Source organism: Phlebotomus papatasi, chromosome 1 (genome assembly GCF_024763615.1).
Source record: "Phlebotomus papatasi isolate M1 chromosome 1, Ppap_2.1, whole genome shotgun sequence".
NCBI lineage: Eukaryota > Metazoa > Arthropoda > Insecta > Diptera > Psychodidae > Phlebotomus > Phlebotomus papatasi.
Genome location: NC_077222.1, coordinates 75,317,403 through 75,332,594, shown reverse-complemented (window position 1 = coordinate 75,332,594; position 15,192 = coordinate 75,317,403). Strand labels below are relative to the sequence as shown.

The following is a 15,192-nucleotide window of genomic DNA, read 5'->3' as shown; positions in this document are numbered from 1 at the left end:
GCGCAGAAAATTGAAATTTTTATTTAAAATTTTTTATTTTTAAGTTTTAAACTTCGTTATTCTCAAATTTTTCTGAAAAATGGATTTTCTTTCTCATCCTTTTCAATGCAAAATGTGCAGAGAAAAATTCAACAATTCACAGGAATTCGAATATCATCTTAAATCTCATGGGATTATAAAAACATATACCTGTGTAAAGTGCGCAGAAGTCTTCCTGAAGCTAGAGCTCATAAACAACCATCTCGAGAAGCATGTTGAGGAAGTGGCATCAAAATTTTGCGGTGATGCTGGAAAATGCTGTGATCCCAAGCTTGCAAAAAAATCACCTCATTTACTCTCTGTGTGCTTAAGATGTAAAAATGTATTCCCAGACAAAACTCTCTTAGTAGAGCACTTAAAGACCCATCATAAAATATCACCTGACGAAGTTTATCTCTCAATTCGGACAATTCCCTCAAGTTGCATGCCAAATTCCCAAGAAATTTCAAGTGAAACCCCCAAAAATGCCTGTATTTGTATGATTTGCAAAAAAGTATTTGTTAATAAATACACATGCATCACTCACATCAATGCTTACCACAATGGAAAGATAAATTGCAGATCTCTCGATCATGAAACCTGGTACAGATGGATCTCTGAAGAGGGAGAATTTGCTGCTCAAGAAAAAGCCAATTCCATTTGCAAATTGGAAAATGGAAATCAATATTCCTGTTGCCTCTGTGGTAAAATTCTATCCTGCAGATCTTCCTGTTTGAGACATCTTCAGAAGCAACACAAAATTCACGATAAGAATTTTTGCGAAAAGCCTTCGATTCTGTGTAGAAAATTGGAAACAAATAGTAGCCCAGCCACTGTGATCCCTCTGAAAATTCCTACAAGGACTGTATGCCTCCTTTGCAACAAAGTCTTCCATAAAAAGTACAACTGCTTCAAGCATTTGCTCAGAAAGCATCAAAAGAACGTGAAATCTTCAAAAGAATCTTCAAATCTTTTCGTTGAATTCAATACCAAAAATATAGAAGATGTTCAAGAAGATAAGCCAATTGATAAAGATAATGAGAAAATTTCTAAGATTTATCAATGCCATATTTGCGCAAAAGTATTGAAATCTTCCGCAACACTTAATAAACACCTAAATAATCATAGAAATCCTCCAGAATTTTTCTGCAGCATCTGCAAGAAGTCTTTTCGTTACAAGAAGTCTCTTAAACAGCATATGAACTCTATTCATCAAATCAATCCCCAATTTATCTGTTCAGTCTGCAAGAAAATTTTCTCAACATCTTCAACTCTCAAGCAACATCAATTAATCCATACAGGACAGAAGCCTTTCGGCTGTGATATATGCAGTAAATTCTTTCGTTTGAAATCCACTCTTGAATATCACATGAAAATTCACTCAGGAAAACTGCCATTTCAGTGTAGTTACTGCCAAAAGTGCTTCAAAGTGAGGAAAGATTGCAAAAATCACGAGAGGATTCACACGGCTGAAAGACCTTTTACTTGCCGTTACCAGTGCGGAAAGGACTTTGGACATTCATCAGCAAGATACAAGCACGAAAAAAGTCATGGTAGATCATCTATATAAGCGAGATATCCCGAGATAAAGCACTAAGATAAACCAAGTAAAGACAATCATATCAATTTAAATGATTTCTTTTCAAAAAATAAATGGAAAAAAGTGATTAGTAAAATAATGTCTAGAAAAATAATTAACAATCTAAGATGATTGCAGATAAAATGATAAATCCTTTATTTGCCCTTTCTCTAAGCTTGTATGATAATTTCACTGACTTTTAAAGTTCTAAATTGAGTACATATCAAATTTGATATTTTACTGATCCAATTTAATTTTTTATTACCCTTTGTAATGCCGAAAAAAGTATAAAAATCTAGAGATTTGAATGTTAAATAAAAATAAATAATAAAAGATTAAATTTATTATTCTTTTCTTATACACGGTTAAAACTTTTGGACACTGACCAAAATATTGGAACAAGTTTTCCTTGGAACAATTTTTTTTGGAATCAATTTTTACCTAGAGAAGATATTTGTTTGTTCCAAAAAGTTTTCTTTACAGTTTTGTTACGAAATATAGTTCTAATTTTGTTAAAGTTTTCTTTTGGAACCGTTTTGATACGGAATGTCTACAAATTTGAGATGATTTCGTTTTATACAAATTTGTTTCTGAAAGTTGCAATAGAATTTGTTGCACTCGGCTGTTTTGTTCCCATTGTCAGGAATAAATTATTACATTTTTTTTATAACAATATTTTTCCTACATCTGTAACATATTTGTTCCAAAAATTTTCGGTGTCCGTGGACGAGATAATTTTTGGACCGAAATTGTTATTCATATGGGAAATCTTTTTGTTCCCATTGTCGGGAACAAATTCGTGTAAAAGATTTCGTCTTACAGTTAGGCCTATACTTCAGTCGAGATAGATTTCAGTGGCGAAAGTTCATAAGGCACATCAAATAAGAATTAACTTAAGAGTGTTTTATACAGACGCGTGCATGACGAAATCATATGCGAGTGCTGGCAGCATTCCCCTCTTGCTTTCTTGAATCTCGAATTAAAAAAAAATGAAACCATGTAGCACAAAAATTGCCACAGATTTGGCATCCTCCTCGCTTCGTTGGTGACGGGTGACTGAGTGTGAGAGGAAGAGATACGATTTTATACTAGACGATCTATTTTTGGAACAAATTCGTTACTAATATTGGGTATCTCTTTGTTTCTCCTAGAAGGTATAAATTTATTCGAAAAATTTTGGGTGTCCGTGAACGAGCTACGTTTTGGAATAAATTCGTTACTAATATTGATTATCTTTTTGAGTCTCGTAAAATGAATAAGATTGTGTCAAAAATTATTTTATCCGTGGACGAGCTAATTTTTGGAACAAATATGTGCCGAATTTTTTACCGTGTACTTCAGAAATATATGAAAAAATCGTATATCAATGTAGCCTAATAACTCAAATTAGCCCCATACACAAAGTGTTCTTCACGTTACTCAAAAAATTGTTATCAGGCTATTTCGTTTATCAGTGCTATTGCTCAGTACTAAGAGGGAAAAGAATTCTCAATTCTAGGAAAGCAAAAGGTAGATAGGGTAGTGCTGGCATTAGGGGAAAGCGCGCTACCTTCGCACGATTTATGCTTCGCACAATTTTTTTTCACTATGTTATAAATGAATTTGGCCCATTAAAATATTATATTTTAATAGCTAGTACAATTCGCGGGACTGTTAAAAGCCCTCGAATTCACTTCAGTGATGGCCTCTACACACTAAAAAAATTTATGTCCATATTGAAGAAAATTCCTTATGGCTTCTACACACGAGAAATTTATGTTCATATTTGACAGTTTTTTCCTACAGAAGCGTAAACAATTTGCTTCAATATAGGTATAAATTTCTCTAGTGTGTAGAGACCATTACGCTTGAGTAGGAAAAGCTCTTCAATATGGACATAAATTTATCTAGTGTGTATGTAGAGGACATAACACGGAAACATTGCATATCTGCAGAAGATATCTTTGGAAGAAGGTACGTAAACGCCGTAATGTATGCTAAAAATATTCGGCGCCAATTTTTTCAGCCAATTTTCAGTGTCAACGGTTCATAAGAAATACATTTGTAAATTTTCCACGTGAAAAATATTTGCATATTTAGAGGATTTAGAGGCATTTCAAAAATTATTTTATAAAATAGCTTCCAACAGTAGGCAATTCATATTAAATTTTTTCAATCTGTTTTCACTTAAGCCGGATCTCCATGTATTTCGTTTGTAAAATTAATTTATTCTCTTAAGGCCTCTACACATTGGGAGCAATTTTCATCAAAAATTGTATTTTTGACAGAATTTTGGCGTTTCTGCCTACAGCACTGCAGCCAATTTCCTTCAAAAGAGCAATTTTTGACGAAAATTGTTCTCAATGTGTAGAGTGTGTAGACACCTTTAATACAATTTTTCAACCAATTACTGACAAAATTCTTATGTCTATTAGTTTGAGCACTTTGCAAAATTACGTGGGCTAACTTCTTCATGGTAATTCGAAGATTCGTGATTAGGCTCAAAAAATATACTTATTAGAAATGCAGCAAATCGAACAAATTTTTTGAAACTGATTACGAAAAGTGTATTATTTCGCAAAGTTGAATAGCACCTCCATATCATAACTGGTAAAAACGAAATGAGTAATATATTTCAATCACTTGAACATACCTTTTATCGTGCAAGCCATGAAAAATATGTAGAATAATCTTTTTAATCAGATTTTGTATTACAATTACTGGAGTTCATGATTAAATAAATATTTTATCCTAATCCAGTGTGTGAAAAATTTCTGTAGTGGCATTTTTAATGAGAACAGGAAGAATTCCATTAAGTTCCAGCTCCTCAAGTTCATCCTTTATTTTAGATGATTTATGCTTCAAAACCAGATTTTTAATGGTAATCCTGTCTTCCTTGTTGCCATAGACCATAAGTATCGCAGCCATGTGCACCTGTTCAATATGCACACACAAATGGGCCAGATTCACTAAGTTAATCTTGGATGTTATTGGGCAAGTTTGTAGAAGTGTTAGTGATCGGCAGAGTTCTTCAGTATCCTTGGATGTTGTTACACGAGATGCCTTCTCAAAGGGAGCTCTGATTAACCATTCCCAGGCAATCCTTAAACCCTCTACAGATAGAAGTTCTTGCTTAGCCGACAGGAAATTTACAATGGACAGGAGTTCTTTTTTCATCTCAAAGTGCACCATTCGACGTAGGATCACATCCCAAATTTTATATTCATTTATGTCAAATTCCAAGCAGATAAGTGCCATTGCATGAACAGCAACTGGATTATTTCCATTCTTTTGCCAAATCATCTTTAACAGGGAAATTTTATCATAATTGTTGTACCTTGCTGGTGGCAAATTGAAGCCCAATTTCTTGAGATCACTGGTTACCTTCACTTGAACATAGTTTTTCTGAGCAATAACACTCTTTGATTCAGTACTGTCATCATCCAGTAGCTGGACCATCCATTCAAAGATCCTCAGCTCACTCTCAGGATTCTGTGGATTCTGATGAGAAATAGTAATGAGAAATTGAACAGCATCATCTTCTGGCCAGCTCTGTAAAATATATTGTGCTCTCTTGACAGAATTATCTACATCACTGTCCTGATTTGAGCATTTATCCTCCTGCAAATTGTCCAATAGGAGTGTTTCATCAGGATTGGATTCATTATTGTCCACATTTATCGATAGCCATTTGGTCAACAAATGGGCTTGAATAACACGCAAATCTAGTGCGTGCAGCTCTGCAATTTCTTCAACAAGATGCGTAATATTTGGTGGTTGAGGCTTCAAAATTGATTCATGGAGGTAAAGAGCATGAATCAATTCCTTGGGATTCTCCACCAAATTCAACAAAGTTTCCTCATTGAGTTTGTGCACATGCAGCAAGTGTTGAATTTTAATCATCGGATACTTTCGTTTGATCTTCATCAATTTATCCCTAGCAGCTTCACTCACAACCAATTTCTTCTCATTCTCCATGGCATATTTGTAGCATTCATATGCTGCCTCCACCTGATCCACTCCATCTGCTGTGTAATTAGTCACGTAATAGAGTACAGAAAATATTTTCCATTCTGTCGACATGAATTGTGTCAATTTAATAATTGATTTCAACATAGAATTATCAGTTGGTTTCAATTGCCAAGCATCACTATTTTCCCCCCTTTCCGTATGCGCCTTGTATTCTGCCATGGAATTTTTAATTGCAGTCATGCAAAATTTCTCTGTAGTTTCCGTCACAATGGCCATTGTGGCTTCCTTGTAGAAATACAGCGTATGAATCTTTATGAGTGGAAACCAATCCTTACAATTATCCACGTGAATTTCATCCCCTAGAATTTTGTGCAAATCATTTTTGATGATAACTTGAAATGGAAATCGATATTTGGCAATTTTTGGCAACATTCCCCCATCTGATTGGGCCTGCAGCCACAAATCACCTTCCTCCTGTGTTGCCTTAGTACGTCTCCTGACAGTCATTTTGTGTTTTAGAAATTCCAAAATAGTCTTCCACATTCCCATTTCAGGTGGTAGTACATTGAATTCCATCAGTATTTCAATGATACTGATATACATTTCGTAGAAATAGAAATTCATCGTTGACATAAATCCAATCAATTTTGTCATGAGCAATTTCTCCCTCAAAATCTCATCCATATACGGTCGACATTGCTTCACAATATCCTCCACAGAATTATGAACTGTGATTTTTTCTTTGCCAAATTCATCAAAAGTCACATCAAATTTCAATTCTTGCTGCTTCAGTACAAGCAACAATTGAGACACCAATAAGTCCTGATAGTCACCCTTCCACGATAAATTCCCAAATAAATTTTTAAGTGATGCCACATCAATTGGCACTGTACAAACTTCCTTGATCACTTGCTCAAGACCCATACTTTCTAGGTTTGAGCTTAGCCTAAAATCAGGCTTCTTCTTACGTATCTCCGTTATAAATTGATACTTGATGCGACTGCAGAGAAAATCTTACCTTGTACAAATTCGATAAAAGTAATAAATAAAAATATTTACTTACTTTTCTCTCTCCTGCAATGCTTTTTCCTCATTACCAGAGAGATTGTAGTAATTCTCCATCAGAGTGTAATAATTCAGTCTGACCATATCGTTTTTGGGAGGAATATCCAACGAATGGACGAATTTCTCAGGTGATTCACTGGACACCAGTTGAGCCAAGCATTCTTAAAAAATAAAAAAAAAAAAATGAAAAAAATATAACTGTGGGCTCTTTAAAAGTATCTATAGAACGTCTTACGGTAAATTAATAAGATTTAACATTTTCTTTGAGAAGACTTTAATAGAAGTTTTCGCAATTAATTTTTATAGAAGTGAAAATTCCGCGTAAACGAAAATAATTTTTCCTGACTACCTAAAGTTATTTTTTTCTTATGTCTGCACATAATTGTAAAGTAGAAGGTTCAAGGAATTTAGAATATGTTTTGCAAGTCTCTAGCTATTTGCTATGTAGTAAATATTTAAGCTCAAAATTGGCGAATCTTTAAATTCTTAATTTAAAAAAAATATGAAAAATTACTTAAATAATTTTTGGGCTATTTTTGTTCCTATCGTTCATAGAAGCACAAAATACACCGAATTAGACTCTATTGGACTTTCCAAGGTTAGATGAAAGACTTATCATTGATTATGTTTCTCAGTTTAATTTTTATTGTTGATTTTCAGTCTGTAAAAAGTGTATCGTCGTTAAAGGGTTAAAGAAATCGAATAGGTTATTAATTCATTAATAAATCAATAGTTAATTCTTGCAAAAAGAAAAAGGGAACACCCGGAAACATCATTTTAAATTCTTTTCAATTTTATTACATATTATTTATTCAGTAGATTTATCTTGATTTAATATTTTTTCAAAATTCTTAGTACTAAAAACCCTAAATATAATCCTTGAAATTAGAAGAAAACTTGATTAATTTTAGAGAAAAAATATGATTGGTTTTAGAAAATATGAAGATAAATACTTTTGGCGAAAATTTTTAGAAAGAAATGTTTAATTTGATCTCCGCCATTAGATTATTAGATCAATTAGTCTTTATGTAATTTTAAATGTGTAGAAATGATTTAAAAAGTTTTATAGAACCAGTTTTAGAAGCCTTCTGGTTTGATTTTAGTCACCGAATACTTAATTTTTGAAATTTTCAGATTGACTTAGCAGTTTCAGACAACTAGAATCTTTTGTACGCATTAAGTCTGCATAAGAACAATTTCTGTGATAAAGAGCTGAACTCACTACCATTCATGCGTGCACGAAAACTATTTTATAAAATATTGGATAAAATTTGAGCTTTATATTCAAATATATTCATCACTTATTTTACTAAAACTATGAAAAACATTTTTTTTGGGAGTTTCCTTATTCAAAATAAAACTCTGTAGATGATCTTTCATACTCATATGCAGTGTTTGAAGCATCTTTCAACCGTATCATTGAAACAACAGAAATTTATTTTTTTCCGGCTAGTCTATCACTCACAGGTTTTCTACGAGATTTAAATTCGAAGAAAGTGCTATATGTAGTTATAAATCTTCAATTTGGGCTACGGGCGAACGGCATCGTGCATCCCGTCCTATCCGGAGCAATAAAAGCAAGCAAGTTTGAGCAATAAAAAATGGCATAATGGAATTGCCTTTTGATTTATTCTTTTACGCACTTTTAGAATCAATGCTAGTTCACAACGTCAATTGCAGACCAATTTTCAATAATTAACAATCTACCGGGGCTCATTGAAAAAAAATGCGGCAAAAAATCAATTTTAATGCTCTCGTTCCTCAACTTATAATCCAGGCAGGACCCCAATATTAATCCCTGAATATGGAGGGTAGTTCTTACATAAGATATTTATCAATAACAAAAACAATCCCTGAAAGCATTCGTTAATCTTTAATTTTTCCCCAAATGTACGATTTTTTTCGGAACGGAGGGAGTATAAGGGAGACTGGGGCAAAAAGTCACAAATCGAAAATTTTAAAATTCAATATCTTCCAAGATAAATAAGATAGCGGCTTAAAATTTTCTCCATAGATAGCTGCCATAAGTCTTCTTCAATGTTGTAAGTTTGTTAGAATTTGAATAAGGAATTTAGAAAATAAAAATTATCGAAATTTTTAGCCCTATTTTTGAAATATTTTCCGTGCAGAAGATATCAATTATTAGCTACTTACATTAAATTTGATGCACTTGTGAATATTTCCCAAATTATCTGGATATTCTTTGAATACGAATCCGCTATATATTTTAGAATTTTACAAAGATTCTTTTCTCCAGAAATCCTTTTTATTAAAAACGACCACTTGGGGTAAAAAGTAACAAAAGCTATAGAGCAAAAAGTACCAAAAACCGAAACAATTTCTGATGTCAATGCTATGTGTCGCCGCTTGTTGTTTGCATTAGTCCAACGATTTGCAGTCTTTTGTGTGTTTTTTGTAAAATCGCTTTTCTCGCTTAGATAGAGAAAATGGTGTTTTACAAGGTGTAGAAGAATAAATTTCCTATGAAAATATGTAATCTAGGTATTTTACTTAAATTTACGGAATCCCGTAATAAAGAGAATCAAAATGTGATAGTATCTTATGACTGATACCATTTGCCCCAGCATTTTTGAGAATGATTACAAAATTACCTTTTAGAAAACAGCTCGATAAATATATTTCCATACAAAATAGAAGAAAATGACTTTCACAGAATTGTAGAGCGGTAAATTTCCTATAAAACTGCGCTAATTAGAAATTTCGGAGGTGCTCGGGTAGCTTGTAAAAAAATAAAATATCCGTTTTGTGACTTTTTGTCACAGTCTCCCCTATAATTAAAAAAGTCGCAGTGTGCTGTGCAAACCTGAGGTAAAATTCTTGAAAATAACCAGTAACAACTGATTACTGTCCATGGTCAAAACTAATTATCTCGTACAAGACTCTATTTTATATTATCTATATTAATCCGAAACACTTTCCCTTTCTAAGCAGTGAAACAATATTATTTTTATATAATATATTAACCAGTAGAGTAAGTGTGCCAAATTTCGGGATAGTTGCATGCAAGTGGCAAAGTCTCAAGTTTGAAATGTAATATTTTAAATACAAATTGATTTTTTTATTCGCTTTCCTTAAAGCGTGTTGCTTGGAACCTTGTAGACAATTTATCGTCTTTATTTACTCTAAAATCATTTTTAATACATTTTAAAATGAATAAAAATATAGACATAGCTTTGGTGCCCTATTTCGGCCACCTTCATTCTCATAGCTCCTTGCCCTTCGGGAATTCTTCCAATGTTTTTTTTCGCGTCATCTCGCTTGTCGAAGCTACATTTTTTGTTATTCTTTTGCATTGTATAATCTTTAGAGTAAGCAAAAACTTGAAATTCATGGAAATTAGAGGAACAAAAAAGATGGCCGGAATTGGAAGCTGGCCGGATTTTGGCACACTTACCCTATAACCAGTCAAAAACTTATCTGATTACACTAGTGCCCCAGTTTCCCCTGCGGAAACAGATCATGGGCTGAACCAGGCGAACATATCTGAATTTCGTGAGGTGTATTAACTATGTCTCATGAATAAGACTGATTTGCAAAATTATGAGTCAGTAGAAAATCTTGTTAAAAAAATCTGTTTTGGTCTATTAATATAAATTGAGTAGGGGGAGAGTTTGGAAATGAAATTTTTCATTTCGCATATTTTATTGAAAAAACAAAATGTTTGTATCAGGCTGATAAAATATTTCATTGAATAAAAAGGAAAAGGAAGGTATTTTCTTCGAATAAATCATGATTTCCTCAATATTCCTTCTAAGGCAAACTATAACATGCCACTGTCTAATTCTATCCGTGGCTAATTCTGCCCCAGTCTCCCCTATACGGCTTTTGCGGATATTTTTAAAGCTGGGCTTTGCCATAATTTAATTTAGATCCACAATTGTTTTATCTATCTAAATTACTCAGTAGTCCGACAGCTCAAAATAGCCCCACCTCCCCTAACATATTGTGTTTTATTTAAAATTTTAATTTCGAAAACCATAACAAAAAAGTATTTTTTGAGATATTTTATGTCATTTTTTTCTTTGGCTTATATTTAATAAAAAATGCTGATTGAATTAAAAAAAAAGTAAAATCAGCGATAAAATGGTTTTAGTGCAATTATTTTGGGATTGTGGTTAAATCACTTTCATTTGTACACTGAGAAAAAAAGAGGGTGCAATTAACTTTTTTTCCTCGTAACTTTAACCCTTTTTGGGTGTAAAAATATATCAACATTTTTTAATGTTAATTTTACACCTTATTAAGTGTAAAATTAACATGAAAAAGGGTAACTTTAACCCATAATACACCTAAGAAGCATAATATTTACAACGATTTCGGATCAATAATGCAGGATAAAATTAACATTTACGGAATGTTATTTTAACTTTTTCGGATTTCTCTGAGTGTACTTAAAGCTTGTCCACCAAATTTTAGAGGCTAAATATTCGCGAGGATCAGCTTGAGTCTGTTTGGGCCCTAAGAAACATAAATACCATACTTTTAAATATTTAATTCAAAGATTCATTCAAAGGTCTCCTTACCTATTAAATTAAACTGCCTCTCGGACAGGGACGATTTCAAAAGTTTGGCATGGAAAAGGTTAACCGAGACTTGTGGGATTATTTCGAATCCACATTTCTTCTGCAGTTCAATAATTTTTAGAGCAATTGTGTAGAGTGTTGAGTACATCTTCAGCTTAAAGAGTTTCTGAATGTGTTCAGATAAATATTCTTTCAATCTAAAAAAAAAAGATATTTTTAAAATAATATTCATTTAATAAATTTAAAAGAAGAGCGAACCTATCGAATTCTTCATCTTCCAGTGTTTCATCATATGATTTGATAAATCCTTGGAGTCTGTAACCAAAGGTCAAGCCTTCAGGATAATGAAAGACTATTTTCATGATGGTTGAAATGCATTTGATGATGCTTTGCAATTCCAATTTGACTTCCTTGGCAACTTGTGTTGTAGGGCTCAGAATTTCATCAAAAATTGACATAGATATCCTCTTCTTATCAAGCTTTAATTCTTTGAGAGTGTCATGATTGTTCATGAATATTTTAGCAATATTTTTGCTAATTGTTGTGTGCTTGCCCTCGTAGTAGTCATCGAGATCTGAATCACAGTAGAATTCAGTACACATTCGTACCCATACGACCATTTCTTTTGCCTCAAGATAATAAATTTTGGTCACTTGGAGGATTTTTGCGAGAAATCTGTAGATTATGGGAAATGTAAGAGTATCTTCAAAAATTGCATCTTCAGAATCAAAAACCTGAGCCTGTTGCACAAGAAGCAAAGCACAGAATTGAAGTAATCGATCACAATTGTCACTAGTTATTTCAATCAATGTGAGGATATCGTATGCAAGAGCACAGGACAGTTGGAGATTGGAGCACTTTTGTGCTAAATGAATAAGTCCCGTGAGGAAATCCATATTAACAGCTTCCGTTAGAATCTTAACGTCATTCCAGAGTCGCAGAATGAGATTATCTCCGTAGTTTCTCAAGTTATTCACAATAATGTTCATGCCTTTATCAAAAATGCTCTTTGAATCTGAAAGATCATTGATTCTGAGATTCACAAATTGATTTTCAAATCGACCTTTTAGTGCGTATAGCCGATTAATCTGCTGAACATTTTCTTTCATTGACTGATCTGATTTTTTATCCAGAATATTGAGCAGTTGTATAAAGTTCTTCTCATGGTCCACCTCTACACCATCCTCGAGCATTTCAATGAATGTTTCCATGATATATTGAATAATCTCGTGACTATTATCACCCAATTCCTCGAGCAAATGGAGAATCATTTTGAAATTTTCCTGTTTAGTGAGCTCATGAATGCAGCAATAATATGCCATTTTCTCAATTTTTGGCACTGTCATAATCAAACTCTTGATATCACTCCACATCTCGGAGGTTTTCTCCTTGAGAATCCTACAGATGAGCATGAGATAGTCATCAGGGGCATTTTGTGGCCAGTGATATTTTAGCTTGATCATCTTAACAATTCGCTGATCATAGATTGAGCGGATTTCCTGAGCTAGACGATGATTGAGGCAACTATACTTGATGAGGGGCATGAGAACCGGTGACCATGGTACAGGTGCTTCTCTCAAAACATTCTGTGCACACTGCAGCCTTTCATCTTCATCCGGAATCAATTCAAGAGCAATCACAGCTCTATCTTGCCAGTAGCAGAAGGATTTCCGGTAGGTTATGAGAAAATTAATATACCTCACTAGTGTCTCAATTGGGGACTTATTGACTTCCATGAAATTCGGATAGATGAAATCATTTATGAGACTCTGAATTTTATCTGTCTGGACACCAAGTAAGAGTTTAAATGTTGTATCCTCTAGGCTATTTTCCAGATAATCACTCAGTCCAATGACAACATTGTAGTCATTCTTGAGAATCTTAAGATTTTCCAGGGCAAACTTTAGCACCTGCAATTTTCGGAGATTGCTGTCATACTGACGCCGAGGATCAGCAATGATAAAGTGAAGATTGGAAAAAATCTCCAGAATACTGTTACATATCTCCAGGGTATTATTCTTCCATGCAGCTGTACTCTCGTAAAATCTAATCTTCACAATGCTCCAGTCAACAATTGTGGGCATAAATTCGGGATGAACCTGCAGAAGGGACGGTGTGAAGTGATGCAGCCATTGAATAACGGCCAAAGGTTCAACTGTGCTGGGGAAACTATTGAGAATTTTCATGAGATCTTTTGTGTTCAAATTGGGAATGAGATGCGATGAATGCCTTGACCAGATCAGGCAAGCCTTTGAGATGCTCGATGAAAAGTACTCAACACAGACTTTAAGCAAATTCTGACTACTGAGAAATTTGCGCCATTCAAGCAGGGAATCTGAGGGATCCATGAGATGCAGTGTTTCAATCCTGCGCAAATATTCTGCAATTTTGTACTTAACATCCCTATGACCTTCATCATCACCAGGCACTTTCTTCAGAATATATTCCAAAAATTCTGCCGTCATTTGACGATCAGGAATTTCAATGTCCCAGAGATTGATCAAAATTTTCGGATTATCAATTTTATCGAGGAGCTGAAGGAAATCAGTTAATTGCTCTCTCAACACCTCGGTATTCCTGCACTTGACCATTCCAGCTACTTGTTGACTAATTCGACACTCATAGATGGACTGAAGGCTGAGATTGAATTGTAAGGCAAAATTCTCAGCCTCATCCAATCGCCCACGACAGATCATCTTTCTCAGTTGATGCTCTGGAAGTGTCTCAGAAATGATCTTCATCTCAATTTCCTGTGGAATTGCTCTATCTTCCACAATATTCCCCACCAAATAGTACATTCCCATTGAAGATTTTGGTTGCTCTACCAACCAAATATGCTCACTCATGTCCAGATCATACAATGATCGCATTGTTGGAAATTCCACAATTTTCAGCATCTTTTGACCCATTCTATTGGCTTTTGTGAGAACCATGAGTTCAATTTTGTCCCCAGTGCTCTCCAACAGCACCATATCATCAATTCTACAATCTGACTCTATGCTCATGTTATACATCATCCCGGTGAATGGACAAATCTCCAGGATATCTCCATTCTCACACAATCCCAGGAGATAGTGCTTGAAAATGTGCAATTTTTTCACACTACTAACAGCCAAAGAAATTGGACATTCATCCCCGGAAGAATAAATGTAAATACGGCTAGAATCACTGAATACAGCCATTGGAGGATTAACTTGTGGAATCATCACAAACGAAATGATTTCATTGTAGAATTTCTTTGAAAAAATTCGAGTAAGATGAGCATTTGATGAGATGGTCTCATCAAAAACCAAAGTTTCATTGTTATCAATTCCATTTAGCGATCTATCCTCATCAACACTTCCCACCTTGTACATCCTACCACTTGTGCACATAACATAGAGATCCTGGTTGCAACTGCTGATGCCGGCAAAGGTCCTATCTTGTCCAATATCCTCTTCATTTACCTTCCTGCAAATTCATGTGATATTACCAACTAATCCTTCACCCACCCACCATGGCACAACTCACAGGCTAAACAAAGGATTCCCAGTTATGCTAAACCCATTGATATTCCCGTTAGCCAAACAGCAAACCACCAACTTTCCGGACTCCGATATAAAGACACAATCAATTTGAGATTCTGCAAAACTTAGGAATTTGCACTCCCCCACATTCTCATTCTCAATAAGAACAAGACTCTGATCCACTGCAACAAATATCTTGCTGTTCTGGACAGCTGCATGGACTTTTGGCTGATTCTTCACCTACCGACGTTTTTTTTAATGCATCAAGAATGCTTTGAAAAAGGAAAATATTTGTCTTACCTCTTGGGATGATGCAATCTGGAACAAACCATTCACACACAGTGTATTATTTATAGTTAATTCATCGTTTGATGACAATCTAAAATCGTCCCACATCTTTCCTTGCAAAGTAAAACTGAGAAAAATTAAAGAAAAACGCGAAAAATCGCAGGTTGCAAATGAAACGCCGCTTTTGAACTGTCAAATACGAATTCAATACAATTTTTTTGCGCCCTCTGAAGCTTTTCGA

General features: G+C 34.2%; 2 protein-coding genes across 2 annotated transcripts; one reads left to right on the top strand and one right to left on the bottom strand.

Moving 5' to 3' along the window:
- Positions 1–105: 105 nt before the first annotated feature.
- LOC129802923 (gastrula zinc finger protein XlCGF26.1-like) lies at positions 106–1,607 on the top strand. Its single transcript, XM_055849153.1, has one exon. It carries the CDS (start codon positions 113–115, stop codon positions 1,586–1,588), a length of 1,476 nt encoding a protein of 491 aa, XP_055705128.1. The 5' UTR covers positions 106–112; the 3' UTR covers positions 1,589–1,607.
- Positions 1,608–4,254: 2,647 nt separating this feature from the next.
- LOC129802900 (kinetochore-associated protein 1) lies at positions 4,255–15,175 on the bottom strand. Its single transcript, XM_055849098.1, has 6 exons — positions 14,964–15,175; positions 14,668–14,903; positions 11,416–14,607; positions 11,158–11,354; positions 6,612–6,774; positions 4,255–6,548 (listed from the first exon to the last, which is right to left on the bottom strand). Exons 1-6 carry the CDS (start codon positions 15,057–15,059, stop codon positions 4,328–4,330), a joined length of 6,105 nt encoding a protein of 2,034 aa, XP_055705073.1. The 5' UTR covers positions 15,060–15,175; the 3' UTR covers positions 4,255–4,327.
- Between the last annotated feature and the right edge of the window lie 17 nt (positions 15,176–15,192).

Coding starts and splice junctions, on each gene's coding strand:
- LOC129802923 (XM_055849153.1), top strand. CDS start 113: ATGTGCAGAGAAAAATTCAACAATTCACAGGAATTCGAATATCATCTT.
- LOC129802900 (XM_055849098.1), bottom strand. CDS start 15,059: ATGTGGGACGATTTTAGATTGTCATCAAACGATGAATTAACTATAAAT. Junction 14,608..14,667: donor GGGAATCCTTTGTTTAGCCT/GTGAGTTGTGCC, acceptor ATGAATTTGCAG/GAAGGTAAATGAAGAGGATA. Junction 6,775..11,157: donor GAGGCAGTTTAATTTAATAG/GTAAGGAGACCT, acceptor TTATTTTTTAAG/AATGCTTGGCTCAACTGGTG.